At 44.2% G+C, this 22,185-nt stretch overlaps 1 protein-coding gene and 1 long non-coding RNA gene across 2 annotated transcripts in view; both read left to right on the forward strand.

Annotated features, from left to right (window-relative positions):
• Nucleotides 1-8,621, forward strand: part of SLCO3A1 (solute carrier organic anion transporter family member 3A1) — a 209,739-nt gene extending 201,118 nt beyond the window's left edge. The window contains exons 9-11 of the mRNA XM_025208969.1: nt 671-735; nt 6,673-6,900; nt 7,172-8,621. Coding sequence (XP_025064754.1) covers nt 671-735; nt 6,673-6,900; nt 7,172-7,221 — 343 coding nt within the window. The 3' untranslated portion in view covers nt 7,222-8,621. The remainder of the gene's footprint in view (nt 1-670; nt 736-6,672; nt 6,901-7,171) is intronic.
• A 2,069-nt stretch (nt 8,622-10,690) lies between these two features.
• LOC112550942 lies at nt 10,691-20,213 on the forward strand. The gene is made up of 3 exons (XR_003095032.1): nt 10,691-17,738; nt 18,482-18,648; nt 18,762-20,213. It is a non-coding gene; the product is annotated as an uncharacterized LOC112550942 (long non-coding RNA).
• Nucleotides 20,214-22,185: the final 1,972 nt, after the last annotated feature.

The following is a 22,185-nucleotide window of genomic DNA, read 5'->3' on the forward strand; positions in this document are numbered from 1 at the left end:
CATTGAATGGCTTCAGGCTGCAACGTCATGCGAATTAAACAAATGAGGAGTGAATTAGTGAAGTTACACTACCCATCAGATAGAGCGGGTTTCATTCCAAGTAAAGGTGGTGATTAACCTGGGCCATTTGCTTCCGAATTTAAAACCAGTCCTGAAAGTAATCTCGCCTTCACACACAATATCCCACGTGGGCAGGTCAGTGTATCAACCCTTGCTGGCCTGGTTGATTTAATAATCTGGCTTGGTCTCTGGTCTTTTGTCCTCTCTGCTCTTTCATTCACGTTCCCCTGTGAAGTTATAATGCAAGGCTTGTTGTTGGCTTCTAACCTGCCAATTCAATGTGTCCAGAGCCTCCAAAGCAATGCTGCGATTCTGCAAATGATGATTTGCTGGGATGGGATTTGCATTTTCCCCCTTTTCAATGACAAGATTAGCAGCTGTTATTAACAGTGCAGCTAAATTCCTGAACCTATCACACAGCTGCAGTTGCAATTACTTTTCAGGCTGTAGGCACTCAGAGCAAAAAGGAAAAAAAAAATAAACCCCATAATGATTTTGTGAAGAGGTGACAGTGGCATCCTGATTGACAGCAAAGCATAGCTCTGGGGTGTGTTAATTAAAGCGGTGTGATAAGAATCACTTTCATTACCTACCTTTCTCCTCCATACAGAACCGTGAGCCCTGAACTGAAATCCTATGCTTTGGGGGTGCTCTTCCTGCTTCTCCGTCTGCTAGGTAGGTGCAATCATTTCTTTTCCCTTCCCCTCTGTACTTAAAAGTGAACTGAATGTTTATTTGCCCATCAAGGGGTAAGTATTTACCAGCTCCATCCATGCAACCCTTTTGGAGGCTGAAACCCTGTCAGAGGCTGTCACTCAGTGGAACTGGAGACCCGAGACCTTTCTCAGACATGCTCTTTCGATACAGAAGGTCCTCCAAGGGGAATGGCACCTGCCTTCCCTGCCACTTTGATTGTGCTAATGGAGGAAATCACAGCATTGAGTGAGAAACAACCCCTCACCCCCCACAACCAGTTCCTTCTCCGTAGTTGTTATTAACATGTCAGCTGCTTGTGAAATTACTCCTTTATTGTGCTGCCGAACCACGGGGGATAAATGCTTTCATGATAATTTGAGGAGAGGAGCTTTGTAGCACATTGTGCAGCAGCCCTGTCTTTGGACTCTGAGGGAGGAAAACAGAAGGGGGCTAAAAACCCCGGCTGAACCTTTATGCTGTCTCCTGGCTTAATCTCCCATTAAAATACATTTGGCCAAACACTGGATCAGTGCATGTTTCCTCATAGCTGAATTAAAGGGAAAATGCTATGCCTCTGCCTGCAGTTTTTTCCCTCCCACACATGTTGAAAGGGATGACTGTTGGGGAGAGGTCATAAAGGCAAGGCTTGAATTTCTCAAAGTCTTGCCTCGGACCACATTAGATGACTTTGTCCAATCCATCACGTATGGACCTGTCTCACTCATACGTTTTGCACTTATTCTGCGTGTGAAATTTCTGCTCAGCTCAGTCGGCCAGACTGTGCCCCAGACCCGAAGGCCCAAAGGACGACCCTCTGAGCAAGTTACAGTCCAGCTGGTCTGTATGTGAAAACCTGGGTAGAGGCATAGGAACCAGACCCAGTGGCTGCATCTAGATGAGACGCTGGCTGCTCAGTAGCTCATTTTTACTGCGCAGTAGCATCACGTGGCATGAAGCATGATGAGTGACAGGCTACTGCAGTCAGTGTCACCAAAGAGCCATTCAGGGATGCTAGTACTACGCAGTAATGCCGGTTACTGAGCGGTCAGCGTTTCGTGCAGAAACAGCCAGTTTGAGTTCCACAAAGGGTACGTGCGATGGAGTTTAATGTGTGTGCATCCTAACCAGTTTGGTTGTGGGAGGAAGAAGATTGTAATCCATGTGATGTCAGGTGGAAATCCCACAGTTCTCACATGGCATCCCAGGACTTGGCCACTTGTTTCTTCCCTGTTAGCTAATGATTTGCTTGCTTGGTCCATTGGCCTTCTCCAGGGCTGCCTGTTTTCTTTCATAGGAAGGGGTGAAGAATCCCACAGTCTGATATGCCACCTTGGATAAGAAAAGGAATAGCATTTTCCTCCCTAGCTAGTGAGACTTCTGACCAGGGGAACCCAGCCTAACTTCTGTTGAAGTCCCTGGGAACCTTTCATTACTGGTGAAAGGCCTGAAATATGCTGGTTTATCAAAAGCACAACACCTTCCTCCATGATCAGGAAAGCAGAGGACATGCCACAAGCTCTAGACATCTCATCTAAATGCTTGGGGAGTCAATAGGAGTCTCCCAGTTGACCCACATGGGCTTTGCTCAGTCCCTTTAAACACAGTATTTCCTTTGGCTGGTTCATGTCGTGTCCTCGGCTCTCACAAGTTGAATTCAGAAATCTCACTCAGGGCGTAGCAGGTAAGGCAGGGAAGAAGACGCTTTTTGATTGTAACTTCCTAACGTCAAGGTGTTTGCCAGGTAAGCCAGTGAAGAAGATGCTTTTTGATTGTACTTTCCTAACATCAAAGTGTTTGCAGTTTTTGCTACCAACTTTGTATTATTAAACATACACAATGGGTTTTGGGCTGCTTCCATATATTATTCCATCAGGGCTAGGATCTGCCACCCATACTCACCTTGAACAATGGCTTACCATACCAGCAGTCCCATGGGCACGGCAGCAGTGATTTTACAGTGAAACATCAGTACACCACTCTATCCCAGCAGATTTCTTATGGAGTAAGATGATATATTCTGGAGGATCTCAACACTTGTAGATATTGTGCATGGATAATGAAGAGAAAGGTACTGCTCAAATCTCAGTGTGAGTAAGGGTATCCAAATCTTGCCCTGAACAATTTGAGGTTTGAGACTAGCTTGATTGATTGATTTTAAAAGCTTTTCAGTTTACCTTTAAGCTTAGACTTAAGAAGGGAGTGATAATAGCTGCTTCTTGAACCAAAGAGAGTATTAAATATCTGAGGAATGAGACCCGGAGGTGCAATCTGAGTTAATAGATTTCAGAGGCAGCTTCTTTAAACAGCCCTGCAGTTTCTGTACTAAAATGTGTGTGTGTGTGTGTGTGTGTGTGTGTATATATATATACACACACACACACACAAAGAGCAGCGCTCTCTGCAACATTTTTGCAATAAGAAGTAAAGCATAATTGAATCTCTTTAATGTTCACTGTAACAATATGAAACACAGCTGAATTCTCCTGGTATCCTCTTGGATGTATTATCTTATTCCATAGGAATTCTTCTGTGAGAGAGCAGCATATTAATGTTGTGGTATAAAAGTGTTACTGCAGTCTCTTAGAAGAGCATCGAAAGCGATGCCATTGGAGCCCCAAGGGTATTGAAAAGCAGCAGCTACTGTGTAAGAGGCTCTGAAATGGAGATTTTTTTTCCCTAATAACATCTCTTGCCTTCATGTATGGGTATAGTTGAAAGGACCTGAGCTAGGAGCTTGGATGAAAGCAGTCCCTTATAGTTGGGGAGGTTGCGAAACCAGCTCAGGCCCATCTTTAGCAAATATGCCCAATACCTCCATCCTGATTATCTGAGCAAATGGCAACATCGACTGTGCCTGTCTGGAGTGGCAAACAGGTGGAAGTATGCCCATAAGATCCTGAACATGTTTCCATATTTTCCTTGCAGTTTGTCCCAGTGAAGTATCCAGTTCACAGTGGTGCTTCTGCACTTCTTATTTTAAATCCAGCTCATGTGTTTTGCTCAGTGTGATATACCAACGGCTTGTCCTTGGATATGACATTGGGGCCTACAGAGGCAACTGCTATAGACCTCCTTGCAGTGTCAAGTCTATGCTATGTTGTAGATGTCCAACCCTTTTACTTGTGGGAATAGGCCTGAAGAAGTGACCAATGCCAGCTTGTTGCTAGGGCTGAAAATCTTTCACTGCTGTCTTCCTTAGAGCTCTCTGTGTAGTCACAGCTCTCCCCCTTACCCATCTGGAACCCATTAAACACATCCCTCTCCCCTCTTGTGAGAACCCCAGAAAATGTACTGCTTCAGTGGGAAAGCATCATTTGGACTGTCAGTGATAACACTTGGGAGAGCACAGATATTGCTCCAGGGTGCCTGACCAGGCTCCCCTTGAAGTCCAGGAGAGTTATCCATTGAGTGCTAAGCCCACTGAGCTCTATGGGTGTTGGACTGGTGTCTTTGTGCACCCCAAGGGGAATACTGCAATCTGTACAATCGGGGATAAAGCAGCTCACCTCATCCCCAAACCAGCTTGATTTTCAAAGAACCTAGAATGCCAAGTAAAGTCGATGGGGATGTGAATACTCCACACCTCTGTGAGTCAGCTGGCATTTGTCTCTGAACCATAGCCTTGCCCTTTTAACCCCAATAAGCTTCTGAAAGAAGATGGGACTCAACTCTCAGGTTCAGATCCTGACCAAGATTACCCCCAAGCTCCCTGTGTGTGCAGATCACAGCTTCTCGTTCAGACCATATCTGGGTTTTACCACTAGCAGAGCGCTGGGAGTGCCACAGTGAGAGCCCCGCTGGATTTTCAAGCCCCAAGTTGAGTTTGCAGTTGTCTGCAATTCCTTTCTTTAAAAAAAAAAATTAAAAGAATGGAAAATCAGTTTTTACCTTGTAAACAAGCCCAACTTAATCTGGAAAGAAACAAAAAGCAGGGAGCTATGTGCTGTTGTGCTTCAGAGCGTATCCACACTTCATGTTTGATGTATAAAACTAGTACATTTAATGAAGGAAATCTCTTCCCTTAGCATCATCTGTTTTTATTTGCTGTGTTCCTGATATTAATGACTGGTAAGATACTGAAAGCTTACATAGCCATGCCCATCTCCTGCATGTATTAGCCTATGAAAAAGATCAGACAAATTCTGCAGAGTTCTAGTCATTACCAGAGCAAAATAAAGAGGTTTCACTTCCCAGAGGCAAAGGACAAGGCAAGCAAATTATTTGTCATCCTGGCATATCTTGTCATACAGCAAAGAAGTGACATTCGTGACGAACTAAAGAAAGGCATCTCAATTTAAGCCAAGAGCTCCATGGTAAATGATGAAACTTGATCTCTAATTCATTGTCACTCTGCCCTAGATACTGCAGCCCATGTCTCTCTCCCTGCATATCTAGTCACTACAGTATCTAGGAACTGGGTGTTCTTGGGCAAAGCCCCATTTAAGAGGTGATTTCAGCCAACCTTAAATTTGCCCTGCAGTTGTATTTATGCACTTTGGGCATTTATAGACATGCCTGCACACTTTAATTAGAGCGGCTCCAAGAGCTGCTGTAATTAAAGTTCCCAGGGTGTCACATGTATCAGCGTGTGGGGTGGGAGCATGTTAACTAAAGGGGCGAGGGTGGGGGCATTTTAACTAAAGCATGTTGAACGAGCTTTAGTTAAAGTGCCCCCGTCTCCATTTTTCAGCATGGGGACACTGATACACATGACGCAGGAGTCTGCTGGAGCACGATAATTACCACACTCCAGCAGACTTGATTAATCGAGTCTGCTCTGACATGTTATAATTACCTTGCTGCACATGTATAGCCACCCAAACCCTGCCCTAACCCCTAGCAGTGGTACTTTTTGATCGGTATTAGATATGTGTTGTTTTCCATCTTGGAGATGGATGAAGTGTTCCTTACTGTACGCAGCATCCTGGGGCTACTTCTTCTCCTGCACAAGTAGGTAGGAATTTGATTTCCCTCCCAGCCCCAACACAAAACTATGCTGATTCTTCAGTGTTCACGGTTTAGGTGTGCAAGGACCAATTTATACCCCCAGTGGTTAGGGGTTAGGTGTCCTGTCAAGGTGCCTCTCATTCGTAAAAAGTTTGTGGATCTTTTCAGGATTAAAGATCTCTTGCTGCTGATGCAAGTTTGGAGTCCCCTAAAATGTCCAGGTGTAAAGGAAGAAACTGAAGACCTCATTGCTTCTGTTGGTTGTATGAGATCTAATGGTTTGCTTTTGTTTAAGATTGTGGCAGTGGTGTAAGCTACAGTCAGAAATTGTCAATTGATGGTTACCTGCAGTGAAGGAGAAAGTCCTCTTGGTTACCTGCAGTAAAGGAGTAAGATATGGTACTTTATGGGATAATGATAATGATGGAGTTACTTTCCTTCAAGTCCATAGCACTTATAAGGAAGATAGTCTCTTCCTTATATCCAGGATCAGGACCACCCCCCTGCCCCCTCCCCAAATCAGGGGAGAATTCAAATCTGGATCTGAACATTGCATTGCAAGGAGCTCTGACAAACCTCTCACTGTGAATGCTGTGAAATATGGAGAAGTCTGTATCTAGACTCAGAGCTCTGCTTTAGGCCTTTAACTCTTCTTCCTCTTCAATAAACCATGTCATTGACCTTCCCAGGAAAACAGCAGCTTGGAAGTATAATACAAAACACTTAAAATGAATTGGGACATTTGTGATATAGATAGGCAACCTTTCTCTAATGGTTGAGTCCAGGAAGTCACGTGCGGTGATGGGTCCAGGTAAGGTTAGTTTGTTTAGGAATTTAGGAACCAGTCAGAGCCAAAGGTCTGTCTTTGTCCATGAGCCTTAATAAAGGATCCCAGTTTCCATCACTACCTCCAAGACATCTTTATTATGAGCAGCATGACACCATTAAATGTCTCTTTTATCTTAACAGGTTTTATCCCACCTCCCTTGATCTTTGGGGCTGGAATTGACTCAACATGTCTGTTCTGGAGCACATTTTGTGGCGAGCAAGGAGCTTGTGCACTGTATGACAACGTTGTCTATAGATACCTGTATGTTAGCATTGCGATAGCGCTGAAATCTTTCGCATTCATCTTATATACAACCACCTGGCAGTGCTTGAGGAAAAACTATAAGCGATACATCAAGAACCACGAAGGTGGGCTTAGCACTAGTGAGTTCTTTGCCTCTACTCTCACCCTAGACAATCTGGGGCGGGACTCTGTGCCCCCAAACCAGTCACATAGGACAAAATTTATCTATAATCTTGAAGATCACGAATGGTGTGAAAATATGGAGTCTGTTTTATAGTGACTAAGGATGGATGAACTCTATATTAATAATATAAGGGTCCTTTTTATTAAAAAAAGAGAGGAAAAATAAAAATAAAAAAACCCACAGGAAACTTTTTGTCCTTTTCTCAAAATCAGACCTAGGTGAGATTCAGAATATCGAAATCTTTGAATGGGATCATCTTTGAAATCCTGCAGGAGTGATGGAGAAAACATAAACCCATGATGGCTGGGTACCAGCCCCTTCAATGATGGTATGATCTTCCAGGATGGGAACAGCTGCAAGGGCATCAGTAGCTGCAAATCCACTGTTTCATTGGAGAGCTTGGTGGATGGACCTTCTTGGGCATACGACTAGAAGAAGCAAGCGAACAATGGCAATTCCAAGATAAGCATTTGTGACACTGCATGCTGTTCAGGATATATGCAGCCCTGTCACCTTTGCAATATGGGCTAAAGGCTTAGCCAGTCTGGGTGCTGTTCAAACCTAGTGCACTCTCTCAGCAATGTCAAAGAGGGAACAGTGCTGGAGTTAATCAACTATTTACACTCTGTCACCAGCCATGATTCCATATTAGATACCTTGAATGCTGCTGGAAACACTCCCGCCAGCTTACACCTGGTGGGCAAAGGTCTCAGTGCCCTTCCAGCAGTGGCCAACTCATGGGTCTCAGATTTTGGTCCTCTGTGAATGGCTGGGCTCAGATCTATGAAACCCAGTGTAAAGGTCAAGTCATTTGCTTACACTTGCCAAAAGCTCTGTCATTTTTAGAAGGGGATGCATTCCAGATATTTTGTCTGTGTAATCCTCTGATGAGAGTTTTTTTAAACTATTTTCAAATCTATGTTAACCCTTAAATCACTGACGGTTTTCTATAAGGGGAATTTATACCGATTGCATTATTTTCCTGTTTCTTTTTCAGTACACCAAAAATATAAATTTATTCAAGGTTTTCAGTTATCCCACTGCATTTCTTTCATGCCTTCATTCTGGTGCACAGTAATACCATTGAGGACATACAGTGTATTATAAATGAGAAAGAGAGGGAATGCACTGTGTCTGTATAAAAATAACTACTAGTTGGAGACTTCTAGGACAACACAAAGATTTACATAATAATTTTTTCATAATACATGTGACTCAGTGAATATACATATGGAGAGACCCTTTGTTTATGCTCTCTCCAGTTTTTAAAGGTCTGTATATATGATATGCAATTTAGAACTTGAAGGGGTGGGAGCGTTCTTTAATGTTAAAGAGAGCGAGTGAGTACATGTGTGTGTATGAGTGGGGAGGAGGTGGGAGAGAACATCTCCATCCCAATCTGCAACTCTTATTTACAATTTTTATTTGCATGAGGGGTCCCTTTGATTTCAATGGAGCAGCTTGTGTGAGTAAAGGTTGCAGAATCTGGCCTCCTCTGGGCCAGATTTTGCCCTTAGATTTGCATACAGGGTTCCTGTGAAAGGGTGATATTTTAAAATATGATCAGATGTGGCCAACATTGAGTACTCTTTAAAATCCCACCTAGATGTTTTGGGAGTTGCTAGCACAGACCTGGCAGGAGAATTGGCTTATATGTGTGTGTGTGTGTATATATATATACACACACACACACACACACACACACACATATATATGTATGTATGTATATATATATATATATGTGTGTGTGTATATATACACACACACACAGAATCTATATGTATTTTAATTAGGCTCTTGTGCAATGCCCACTGACCTCAAAGGCAGTCTTTCCACTGACTGCAGTGGGCATTGGATCAAGCTGTTTATGGCATGGTCTCTTTTTGTTTGGGACATTCCTACTGTTAAGCAATACAATGTGGCTACATTTAATGCATTTTCCCCAACTACGAACTGAAATGAGCCACCTTTCCAATGTCAGAAGCATTTTAAGGGTTAGCATTGTTCATGAAACCAGTTTTGGTTTGATTTTGGTTTTTTTGTCTGTCTTTTTGAGGCTGTTGTAAGCCTGAAAACAAAGAAGTTACCTGGCACGTCCAACTCAACACTGGCTATAGCTTTCCTGCAGTTCAAAGAGTGGCTGATTTTCCCTGAGTCTTGTGCATTGCTGGCAATGGACACATCAAACACTGCACAATGAAACAGTAAGGTTAAACTGCCAGTTGTGCTCAGTACCTTTTCAGCAGACCTTGCTCTAATCTAGGCAGTTAAGAGCTGGGAGTAAAAGACTTCTTCCAGTTGACTAACTTTACATGTGCGTTTGTAATTTATGCACAGCATTAAATGATGTTCAGCAACAATAAGGGCAAAGACAAAAAAAGAAAAACACCCAGTCTATCAAATAAACTCCACTGTGCCAAATACTTGACAAATATTGTAACTGTAGATGTTTGATCCTTGGCTTGGAGCCATGTACAGAATCACTTGATAAAGGGAGGAGTTAACAAAATGGAGCATTATACAGCTATGCAGTGCCATTGTTATCTGTTGGGTGGTAAATGATGCTTTTTAAACCACAATATTTAGATCAGTTTAGTATATCCTGTCTGGTAAAATAGAAATACTGCATCCATAAGACAATGAATTAAACAAAGGGGTCGGCTGCATAACTGTCTCATAAAATATGTGTAATTGTCAAGTATAAGCCTTTGAAATAATTCTGTACAGTTTTCCTCTTTTTGAAAATTCATTGCTTATAGATTGCTCTCTTTTCAAATGTTAGCTCATAATTTTATACTCTATACACACACACAGACTCAAATGTCACGGAGAATAATGTTTCTCGAAGCCTAATTGCTTGAAATTCTATAAACCCTTTTTCAGTTTGCGTTTTTTTTGTTTTCCTCTGAAAGTGTGGGGGGAATGAAAATAATATCCTCGCATGACGCAACAAACTGAAAAGAGTTGTAGGGCTGTGGTTTGTCAGTACGTAATCTGATGTAAAATCAAAACACTCCCTCTTCCCGGAGTTACAGAAAACAGCATTCCAAAGCATGAAGTGGCACTTCATTTGCTTTTATTTTATTTTGATGTCATTTTAATTTATTCTGGTTTTTTGCATTTACGCAGCCTGCCTGGGTGGATTTTATTATTTTGAGGCTGCTTCTAAAAATCTGGCATGTTTAGTTTTTTCTGTTTCTTTTTTTTTTTTTTTTTGACAAGGCTGTGGTTTGAAAAACAGGAGCATTAGGAAGCCTCCGTTCCCAACATTGTCAAGGGTGTCAGTGCACTTGGGGGAAAGCATAGGAAAAGAGGGGGGTGTTTAAAGCAAAACTTGCAAGCTAGAAACTCAGAGCAGTGTCATTGCAGATCTCAGAGTCCCCGACCCTGTTTGCTTGTTGCTTACCTTTAATTCTCGAGTAGCAGTCCCGAAACATTTTCTTTCAGAACCTCACTTGCAGGACTAGCATTTCATTAAACCCCATAAACCAGTAAGTTTGTGTGCTCACAGGTAACAGAGGTTTGGGATTTAACCACAACCCCAGCTGCTCCTTGTGAATGTCCCCATTCCCACTCTTAGCCCACAATGTGCACATCTACAAATGCAATTAATTCAAAGCAACTCACTCCGGCATGTATCATGCTGGAATTTATTGCTCCCAGGTGCTGTGTTTGAATGTGAGCCTGGGACTGCAACACATTGAGCCAGGTCGCCCTGGCTGGCAAGGGGTCCGGGGAGTCAAGCTGCTCCGACCCAGCTCAACGTGCTGCAGGGGGGCTGGCTGGGGCATGAGGGTGCTCCAGTGCAGGGCTAGCCCGCAGGCAGCCCCCGTGCTGAAACACCCTCATGCCCGAGCCAGCTCTGTCAGCATCTCCAGGTGTGTTGCTGCACATTAAATAACACCACTGCAGGACAGTACTTGTATTTACAAGTACTATCCTACAGCGGTGTTCATTAGTTTACTACGCTCTAATAGGGCCACACATGTAGATGCAGAGACTTTACCCCAGAGCTAATTAGTCAGCTCGTGTAGATGCACCCAGAAAGAGAGAGCTAAACTGAGGTAGTTTACCCCTGATTGAAACAGGGCCAAGCTGCCATAGTTTTGCTTTCACTTACTGGGGAGAAATTGTGAGCATATAGGGACAGTTACCGCAGAGCAGCTGAGATGCACTAACTCCTTAAGCCTAGTTGCAGGCTTAGAGGAATTAGGAAGTCTATGGAGCACACATCCCCATTCATAGGGGCCAGGATCCCACCTGGGGTTATGACCCCTTGTTTGCAGACCACTGTTGTAAAGCAGAGGGGATCCTCTCAACACCCCTTCCCTCCAGTGGATTGCTACCTTGCTTTTATAGACATTTCACTTCTAATTCCAAGAATGGCTTAACGTTACTAGGGAAGAAAGGACAAGGATGGATGGGGAAAGATATCCCACGTGGCAGGAGAAAAGCAGAGGCAAGCCCCAAGCCAGGTCAGACTTCCTCCCAATTCAGGGCTTTCACTGAAACTTATCTCAGCAAAAATGTGATTCGGGATCTTCCCCAACTGCTGGGTGGTGACAGTTTTTGAGCAGCACAGTGACAGTCTTCCAAGCGGGGTGCTCACCTCCTGGGGTGGTTTGCAGCAGTCCAGAGGACTTCTGAGAAATGCTTTGTCCAGTTTAGGACTGGATTCCTGATTTCGTCCCACTCACGGCTGTAACTCAGAGGCAGCCCCAGTGAAATCACAGGGACCTCCAATACCAAGTGAGTGCAAGTGAGAGCAGAGTGCAGTCCTTTAGTAGTTTGCCCTTTGGTCTCTTTAAACCAGAGATGTCATACTCACCCCAGGCTCCAGGCTGGATCTGATCCGTGGGGTCCATAGCGGGCAAGATCTGCAAGCCCAATGGAGGTAACCATAGCAGTGCTGGCAGTGAGGCAAGCAGGCAGCGGCCCAGGTGCCCACTTCCCATGGCAGATGGTGCAAGCCCTGGTAGACAAAGCAGCCACAGGGCAAGCAGGGCCATGTCAGCACAGCCCTCGCTTGCCACCCCTACCACTGAAGCCATGTCCATCAGGACACTAGGGGCCCAGGTTTTGTAGCAGCATCTGCCCACTGCTAGCCATACCTCCAAATTTTGTGTCCCATCAGCAGCCTGGCAGGCCACTTGGGGTGACTTCACAGGCTGGATCTAGCCCATGGGTTAGACATTTGACACTCCTGCTTTAAAGTAGGGATGGCCAGCCTGCAGCCTGCATGCCACAAGCGGCTTGGACAGCCTCTGTGTGGCACGTGGTAGATAGAGAAGTCACACCTCCAAGTTTCTGCCCCAGGTACTTGTGCATCTCAGCAGAGCAAAGAATATTCTGGGGAAAGCAACATATTTCCATTGAAATTCCTTCCAAGCCTAGCGTCTTTCTCATATGCTGGTAGTGATAGGTATTTTAACGTCACTGAATTATCTAGCCAACCCCTCCCCAGTTCTTCCCTGTTCAAAGAAAAGGGCTGTTCACTGTTGTCCGGGAAGCCACAGTCTCCCAAGTCATCACACATTGGCTGCCAGTTCTGCCATTATTTGTCTGACTTGAGTAGGAACCTGACAGCCAGGAGAAGTCACGGTATGCTTTAAAAAAAATGAAACCAATGGAGGGTTTGAGGAGTAGATATGGAAATTGAGTTGTTGTAGAGTCTCTAAGTAGCTTGGGCCTGTAAAAGAAACTTCCTTTAATAAATTGAGGAGAAAATTCCCTATACACGCACCCCTTCCACCCCCCACCCCGAATCCGTTTCATTCTCAATTATTTTCATTGACCGAAGGAACATCGAAGCTCGGGCATTTCACCCCCACCTCTGCTTTCTTCCCAGGGTAAGTAGGGTCCAGGAAGAGACAGCAAGCTCAATTTAGCAATCAGCAATGTCGTTCCAGGACAGACCCAGAAGCAGCCTCAGGGCTACTAACACAGCAAGCGGTGAAATTCTAGCAGGAGACAGATTCTGTTGCTGCTGCCACTGCTGCTGCTAGAAAATATTTCTCACAGCTGGGTCTGCTGGGCTTCTTATTTCCTATTGAGTCAGATGGTCTAGGTGTGCAGTTTGCTTTCTCAAGTGGAATGGGAATCGGTGTTTAAGGCTCTTGTGCAAATACCTCTTAGGACTGATGTAAAATCCCTTTTGTTCTCCTATTTAGAGAGGTCTCCAGACAAACTCCCATTCTGACTTTAAAACCAGCTATGCTTTTATAACCATCTCTAATTTTCTGACAGCCATCTCTCTAGACAAAAGGCTTCCAACACGTGCACCCCGCTTCTTCCTCTCGCTCAGTCATGTGTGCAAAGTTCACACTGTTTTTTTATCATAGGGCCCTTTAAAAGCCCTTCCTGAGAATCCCAAATGCTTTTGATTTGAACGAGGGGGAAGTAGCAGGGATCTGTGAATTTATTCCATTATTCCACACTTGTCTCACGACCCACTCTTCCATCGGCCCCTGGGCTCCAGTTCTGGTTTCCTTGTGACCAGACAGCATCAGTCCCCTACTGTATCCGCTTACTAAGACAAAGCCAAAATGCAGTTCCTAAAGTGTGCAGGTGTTAGGAAGAGAAGAAAAGTGACTGTTCTTTGTGTATTAGCTTGGGCTAATTGTATGGTGAGTCAGGCGGACTCAAGAAGAGAGGAAATAACCATAGGTGAAAGGACAATATAGATTCTCAAAGGGCTTTCAGGGAAAGAAGAATCGGTTGTCATTGATATTCGACTGGATATGGGCACCTATCTTAGCCCCTTTTCCAAACCTCGGCCTCTTGGCATCTCCAGCTGCCCACCTGACTCTGTTCTCCTATCCCAATTTTCCACAAATATTTTTTGTAATGTCCTGTTTGGGTCTCTTTATCTAATTGTGGGCAATGCCTTCTCTCCCACCCCTCCCTCTAATAACATCAAAAGCACCAGTTAGTCATAACAAGCCAGTAATATTTAAAGACAGCAGCACTGCCATTGAAAATTCCTCAGAGATGGGAGCATCTCATTTAGTTTAGTTCCATCAGCTATGCTGAAAACATGATGCCTTTTTTTTTCTGCTCTTACTACATTTGTTACTCCCTGTAAGCAGCAAATGACATATTTTTTTTCTCTCCTTCTGCGGAGGTTTCCAGCAAATATAAATCTTAATTCAATTGCTTCACTAGAAAATATTCCCAAGACAGGCTTTAGTCATTGGGAGTAGTATTCTTTGAATAGTGTTACTTCATAAAATCCTTGGCTCTGGTCTTGTTTCCTGAGTTTAAAAGAGCAGGAGGAGGCTATGTGAATGACAGGCTAAATACCAACATCTTTTGCTTACAATGAGTAAAAAGACACGTGGCTTTCTTTGCCTTTGATCCCATTACCAGGTCTAAGCCGTGGGTGCTGTACTCATGGGGTGGACAGAGTGGATATTAGATCAGGGACCTTTCTGCATGGATCTTATCCTGAGATTGGGACCTTCGTGTGTATGTAGGGTAAATACTTTTTTGCTTCTTGAAATGGGTTCCAAACTCGTTTGCTTGCTGGAATGGATTGATTTCAAGGATCCAATGTATTTCATAGCCTTTAGAGGGCTGTGCTAGCTCTCTTTTGCTTTTCCACTTTTAATTACAAAGGAAAGAGCAAACTGGATGCTTATCTTGCTGGGATCCTATGACCCCAGCTGACTTCCTGCCCTTTGGGCAGGGGGCTGGACTTGATGATCTTCCGAGGTCCCTTCCAGTCCTAATGTCTATGAAATCTATGAAAAGGGAACATTATGAAGAAAAAATGCTGGTTGTCAAGTGGGCTAGAGCAGAGCACAGCTGGAATGTGAAGACTCCCTATGGGAAGAAAAATATGAACTTTATCCCAACAATGGCTAGTGCTGGGCTGTTGTGCACAAAGTAGGCATCCCTGGCAGATGGCAATTAGCAATAAGAACCAGGCCAGAAAGAGCTGGGCAAATGATTTATGATGCATTATTGGGCGAGTTTCCCCTTTTCTTCTCTTTGTGAGTTGTTTACCAGGAGTTTAAGGTTTCCCCAATTTATTTGCCAAGTAATTTCTGCGCGTAACCTTTAGCCTGGTGATTGTTTTTGAACAAATCCCTGAAAATAGTCAACATTCAGCCTGGGTTGGTTAGTTTGGATTGCACATATGGCATATTTCTGATGACTCTAATTTTACAACAATCAAGTTAGAAGCACAGATCATGAATAGTAGGTCATGTCCTCACCTGGGGTAAATCACTGTGGCCCCACGGAGCTATGTCTGTTTATGCAAATTGATTAGCTGTCACTAAAATTCCCTCTCCAGGAACAGTCTGGTAGTTGCTTAAAATGCTTCATTTCTGCAAACATTCCTGCCAGCAGGTACCTCACCCATTAGGAAAAAAACAAAGAGAAAATACAGAAGGGGTATGAGTACTTAGAAGGCAAATTAGTATGGGAAGTTAAGCATTGATGGAGATTGTTTTGCATTGGTTTGTACAGCTCTCATATCAGAACTGCAACGTCTATTGAATCACAGAAGTGGGAATTATACAAGACCTAATATATTATAGCCCATCTTCCTAACCATATTGGCAACAAAGGGCACCTTTTCTCAGCACATTCATTTTTACCCATCAAAAGAATTACCCTGCCCTAAGTATTGCCTCGCACACCTGCTGGGGCATTTACCTTTACGGCAGCCCACACGAGTGTTATATTTTTCGTGCCTCACAGTTTCAGTAGTCTGAACTCCAGTGAAGATCTAAGCCTTTGACTCATTCCTGTCATACCTGAATGCTCTAAGACACCTTGTGGGCTTCTTGATGTTTCCACCTGCTGCATAGCCATATTGCATCTTAGTCCCAAGCATGTCCTATCATCCGTACCTAGCAAGTATCTAGCCTAGATCAGAGCTCAGCGGGAAAGTAATGCTACCTTGTCTCAGTGGCCCTGGGACAAGGTAGCATTTAAAGGAAAAACAATCTCTTCTTTCTCTTTGGTGCAATGTCCAAACACTTGGGGAGGGTGGGGGAGAGCTGTGAACTTTTTAAACCCATAGTGCCTACCACTGAAAATGGAACGCTGTATTGTATTATATTATACGTGATTACCATGTAAATAAAGTACAATAAGTGTGGTGTTTGTAAGGTTTTTGATACAAGTTTAATGCAATCCACAACATTTCTTCCACTGCTATATAGGCTGGAAATACCTGCCAGACCTGGGAATATCTATGGTTGTGTGTGCTAGAAATGCATAAAAAGCATTCAATGAGAAAATACTGCATTTGGGTTTGATTTTTTTAAAACTGTTTTGCTGTATATGTGAAATACAAACACTACCTGAATTTCTACCAGGCAGGAGGGATGTAACCAATTTGCTACAAAGGAGAGCAGCTCTTGAAAGTTGGTTGTGGGTAGAACAAATAGTACTTCCCAGGCAGCCCCATTCACATAATGGGAGAAAATGATGTTATAGTGTGTCTGATTTCTCTTTGATTCTCTTCTTTCTGCTGCGGTTGAAGGGGAGATATGTCACACCTGTGTGCCCTCATTATTCTCAGTCCCTGAAATCCTCTAGGAATAGCTCCAGCTGACTCAGAGCTTTATGGTATGAGCAGACAGGAAACACACTTTCCTGGTCCAGATTCAGCCAGCCGGTACCTCTGAGGCTCTGGAATTTCTTTCAGATTTTTATGTAGGAACTCTACCCTCTACCTAGTCCCCTCCTCCTCTTTTACTCCATGGTGCGCTGAGGGGAACCCAAGTACTAGCATGTTGAGATGCAAAAGCTATGCCTCACTAATAAGCATGTTTGCCCATCTTTGCACCCTCCAAATCCTGAGATCTCTCACTTGAAAACATCTTGCCATTCGTTGCAAGTTCAAGACTTCTCCGGCAAATGTTTGGTGCCACTGTTCAAAGGAATGAGCCCATCCTTGGGTAAGGGTATGAAGTCTTCATGCAGATTTCCCCATCAAAGCCCATGAGACACTTCCATGTAGGTCATCCTATTAAGCGTCTCATCTAGATTCCCTATGTCCAGCACATTTCCCCATAGCTATGCTGTCCATGCCAGACTGGCCAATGGAGTTTGTTCTGGTCACAAAAATAAGTCAGCCTTCTGTCTAGATCATTTCCACTTAGAAACCTATGTATATGCCACCCTTGTATACGAGTGTGCAAGAACCTCCCCACCTGGGACACTCCCACTTCTATTTCTGAGAGCTGAAGTCACAAGCAACCCGCAGCGTCTTGCCATGGACCCCGAGTCAAAATGCCCCTGCTCCTGCCTTGAGCTGCATGTTGCTAATCCTTTCCTGTTGTGCTCAACAAGAAGGGTTCCTCCAAAAGTCCTTTGAAACTTGCTGTCTTGACTGGCTATGGTTCTGAAGGCTTTTAGCAGCACTTCCAAAATAAATCAAAGCCTGGTTTGGAAACGAAAATGTCTCACTGTACAACTGATTAAAGAAAAGAAAAGAACAAGAAACCACATGCTCGATATATTTTGAGTACTGCATTCAGTATTTTTGCAGCTTATATTTTCCAGATGAGCAGTTTAGAAATATGTGATGTGAAATACATACTGTAAGTTTGCTGTAAATGATATTAAAAGCACTATTTTCATTCTTCTTCTGCCTCCCTGGATGATCTCTTGATACTCCTTTTCTTTGTCTGGCTCCATTATTACTGTCTCTCTCCCAGATTGCTCGCAGGCCAAGCAGTGGGGGAAGAGTCTAAAGTCTTGGATGTTTAAGGGCAGGAGTAGAAGTCAAGTCTCCTCAACCCAGAGGAGGACCTTCAGGTGGGGAGGAGGTGTTATATCTTGGAGGGTCTTGGGGGTGGATTTCTTTTGAGGAGGTTGGTGCATAGCTGTGTTGGAAGGACAATGAGAGGACTGGATAAAGCAACTGGCTTTTCAGGAGTAAAATCCAAAGCATGGCCTGGATACTCCACAGACCTCTGGAATTGGCAGTAGTAGGCTATAGCCACTTTGTGTGGGGCTGCAGAAGGTCTAGTTAGCTCTACAGTGCATATGAAAACAGCGGTGCTTTTTCTGGTTGAAGAAGTAACCCACAGCTACCTCCCACACCTGGAGCAGCATACCAAGATCACATCCCCATCGCGCCCAGCAGCACTGTGCAATGCCTGCTGAAACAGCAAGAAACTTGCAGTCTGGGAATATTTGCAGGGGGAGTCAGCTAATGAAGAACCAATCTTCTAAAGATCAGTTCTTTGGGGCACCAGACATGCAGCCCCACAATTCAGGACTGCTCTAGAAAATGGTTGGTTACTTGGGTTAGAGCAAAGGCCTGGGGAAGGAGGGCAGCAGGGGTCTAGTAAAATGACTTGCAAAGAGTGGGAAGAGATTGGAGACCAGTGGAAGTTTTCAGGGGGAGAGAATGGGATCCTATTATAGGATGACAAGGAGGCTTACAGGGTGTGGGAGGTGGGAAGGGAATGGGGGACAGGATGCCAGCTAGAATAACCGTGTTGCAAGCTCAGTAACTAAACTATTTCAGTTATTTACCCTTTTGCTTGCATCAGTTCAGCTCATGAGAAGCAAAGCCCTCTCGCTAAGAGCAAATCAAAGGGATAATGTGGGGTGAGCCCTACAAAGCATCCAGGGAGCGTCACACCAGCACCCGCGGCTGCTCTCCTGTGGATTTTGCTGCAGTGTTCCCCATGTCATCTCCACCGTGCAGAGGAGGAGGGTAAGTTTGGCCTCTGGGGTTGAGGCTAATGGGATCCAAGAGGTTTTTGTCGCTGTGGTTGCAAATCTTTGCTTATTTGTGTTGGTTGAGGTGATCATTTCCCTCCTTGTTAGACAGTTCAGGAGCTGTTTCACAGAAGCAAGCAGGACTTGGTTCCTGGGGAATGATATGAGGAGAGCTGCCCCCGTCCAACTAGAGCCACCAAACGAATGGTCGCATTGAAGGCTGGACAAAACCCTCTTCACTGTATTCTGATGAAAAATATCCATCTCCATTCAGTATAAATGTTGTGGAAAACTTCAGTCTCTTCGTGTTGACACCATGCAAAATTGTCCTTTCCATTCAAGCCAAATAGAATTGACTTTAAAAAAAAACAACATGTTTTGTTTTACGTCCTTTGTTTTGTCTGATCCTCCGCCTGCACGGAGAAGGCGAGGGGAAGCACAATAGTGAAAACCCGAAGACACAGCACCGTGATTTCTCTCCCATTTGATTTGAATCAAAACATTTTTGCTTTGAATAAATTAATCAAACAACTGAAACAGTGGAGGGCGGAGGGGAGGGGGATGTTGAAAAAAACTAGAAAGCATTTCTTCAAATATTCCCTTAGAAAAAAAAACACCCTCTTTTCTTTAACCTGACCTCGGAATTACCCATGATTCAAGCTGGCTACCACACTAAGGCAACAGCCTGAGCTTGTTTGTAAGGTGCTCCCCAATACTTCGGTGCCTGCAGAAGGCCAGGTCCACAGCTCTGCTTCCTAGGACCAAAAGCAACCTTTCCGTGCCTGCAGTACTCCTGTATCGCCATACTGGGGTGCCGGTTCCACACTTAGCACGGCATCTGCTCGTTTTAGATCGCTGGCACCCTGTCCTGGCCATCCTAGCCTCTGCATCATGCTGTTTTCTCTACCACAGAGCTTGCTTAATTGAGCATTAACCAGAATGTGTTCTGTTTTGGATGCAGATTATTAACCTTTATGTCATCGAGAAGACATTATACCAGGTAAAGTTAATGTTTTGAGACCAGAAGGTTAATGGGTCAGCTCGTGGCCCTACCTCATTAGCGGCCGCGTGCCGTATGTGGGTGTGCTGTGATACTCATTTGAATCAAAAAAGTCAGATTAGTCATATTAGCAGCCTACGACATACTAAAGTTGGTCTCCCTCTCTAACTTACCCTCCCTGATGCATTTCTGTGCTGCCCTCCCCAGCCTGTTGACATGCTCCAACTACTGTTTGTATCCTTGGGGTCCCCTCACTTTCCTGGCATCTTTTTGCGGGAGGTCCCGGAGTCTTTTCTGGGTTGAAGCTGGCTGGAGTACTTCAGACGTCTACGGAGAGAGCCTCACAATGCTTTCTGGGATATCTCCAACCTGAGGTGGTCCCAAAACTCAAGGGCTGTGAATTCAGCAACAAGCCGAAGCAGAAACTCTGGGATCCGTACAGAACTTGACAGTTTTTCTTCAATTTAATTAATTGCTATGGAGGAGAAGAGCTGGGTGAATGCCATGACATGTTTGCTAGGAATATTCATTGCGACATTAAAAAAAATGGGTTTCACCGATGTACTTGGTGCTCTTATGTTTGCCTCTGGTGCATGGTATGAGTTTTTGGGGTGGGACATTACTGCACGTAACAAATGGTGTGTCCATACTGAAGAATATTTACAGAAACAAATAATGAAATCATGAGCATCTGCAAAGGAAACCTGATCCTAAGTGTTCTGCTCAACCAATTAAAGAAGAAAAACCTACCATGTTATCTACATCTCTAGTCAAAACTAATCATGTCAGATGAAATTTCAGGTATCAGCTACTCACAGTCAATTCCAAAAGGATATTGAGCAAAGGGAATGAGAAGTAGGGGCATATGGGGACAGGATCTGGGAGGGAATAGGGAGTCCAGGGGGCCCAACCTTCTCTGGGACACTGTAACAGCCAAAGAAGGGAGCTGACCTTAACAACTCATCCTGAGTCCTCTCTAAGTCTTCCCTTTGGGAAGACGCTTGGGAGCACGTCGCAAGCGTTGCTCTGTACCACTCAACACAAGGATGCGAGTCTGACATTTGGCTTAAGCTACAGCAGCTTCTCGTTTCAGTCTTTGAATGTCCCTAGCTTATTTTCCAGTATGTTGGCCACGATGGCACCCATCGTATTTTTGCTTTGAGAGTTCAGCCTGTGCTCAATGGTGCCCATGCAATGCAAGCATGATCAATGCAAGTCATAATTGGGTACTTTACTGTCAAACTCTGAAAATTTAAAAAGCACACCAGTGTTTTGGGATATGCAGACACAAAGGGTGATTGTGAAAAGAATGAAAATTCTGCTTGAGGTGGGAAGTGAGAACAAGAGGAGCCTGGATTTTGAACCATGATTGGAAAAGTAGGTCAAAGACCTCAAAGTTCCTCTGAGAAGCACACAGCGAAGGACTCAACCTGAGCCATTTTCTGAACTTGTAGCACTTTACAGTCCATTGCTATTCTTAGATATTCCTATTGATCAGCGGAGCTGTGAATAAGGAAAGCAGAGTATGATAGGTAGCAAATGGGACTAAGAAACCTTCTCCAGAGCGATCATAGGAGTCTGATTCTCCCTTCGCCTGCTCTGCAGAAAGCCTGAAGCAGTCCCACTGAAGTCACTGACACCACACTGGTGTCAGTGAAAGAAGGGTTTGACTCTCTACTTCTTTCATGCTCTGAATGAGCAACTTTTGCTTCCTTGCCCTTTGCTCTGGTTTTGTCTCCACCTCCTCCAGTGTAACACAGCTAGGTCAGGAAGCGGCATGGATCTGATCTGCACCAGGCCCATCAGCAGTTACGTTAGCTTCGCTGCTGTGCACATTTCATGCGGTCTTGTCTAATGCAGTCTCGGCTGCTGCTAAAGGGTCCTGCTGCTCTCAAAGCCATGGCCTCTGGCACATGACATCAGCTACATTCAGATTTAGCACTACCTCCTTCCCAGCTTTTTAACGCCAGATCTGGAATTAGAAGTCTAATATCATGTAATGAAATCAGACAGGTGCTTTGAGCAGAATGGGAATGCAAGATTTCCCTTTCAAATACTGCTCTTATGTATCAGGTGTGTTCCTGACATTCAAGATCCTATTGGTGTTTCCCAGGGTTCAGATAAGGGTATTTATCTTGGGACTGAGATAGACAAAGAGAGGAAGATGGAGAGAGCTCACTCCAGGACCTACCTGACCAAGCTAACCTGGTGTGTTGATGGCTTGATGCCATTCAACTTTCCCTTATCTGTTGCCCACAAATAAACAAACAGCTTTTATATTCCAGAAGAGAGTTTATGCCAGTACAACTGGGTGTTGGACTCAATATGCATAAGCATGCATAGTAAGGCATTATGTTTTTAGCACCGATTAGAAGCATAACACATCTGTCCAGCCAAATGTTGGTATTAGTCATTAGTTGCATTGCAATAATGCCTAAAGCCCCATGCACAAGCCAAGGCCCCGTTGCATAAGATGCTTACAAAGTAAGACAAATCCAAATCAGAAGGAAATATTCCAATTAGATTTTGAAA

This window comes from Alligator sinensis, unplaced genomic scaffold (genome assembly GCF_000455745.1).
Source record: "Alligator sinensis unplaced genomic scaffold, ASM45574v1 scaffold857_2, whole genome shotgun sequence".
Taxonomy (NCBI): Eukaryota; Metazoa; Chordata; order Crocodylia; family Alligatoridae; genus Alligator; species Alligator sinensis.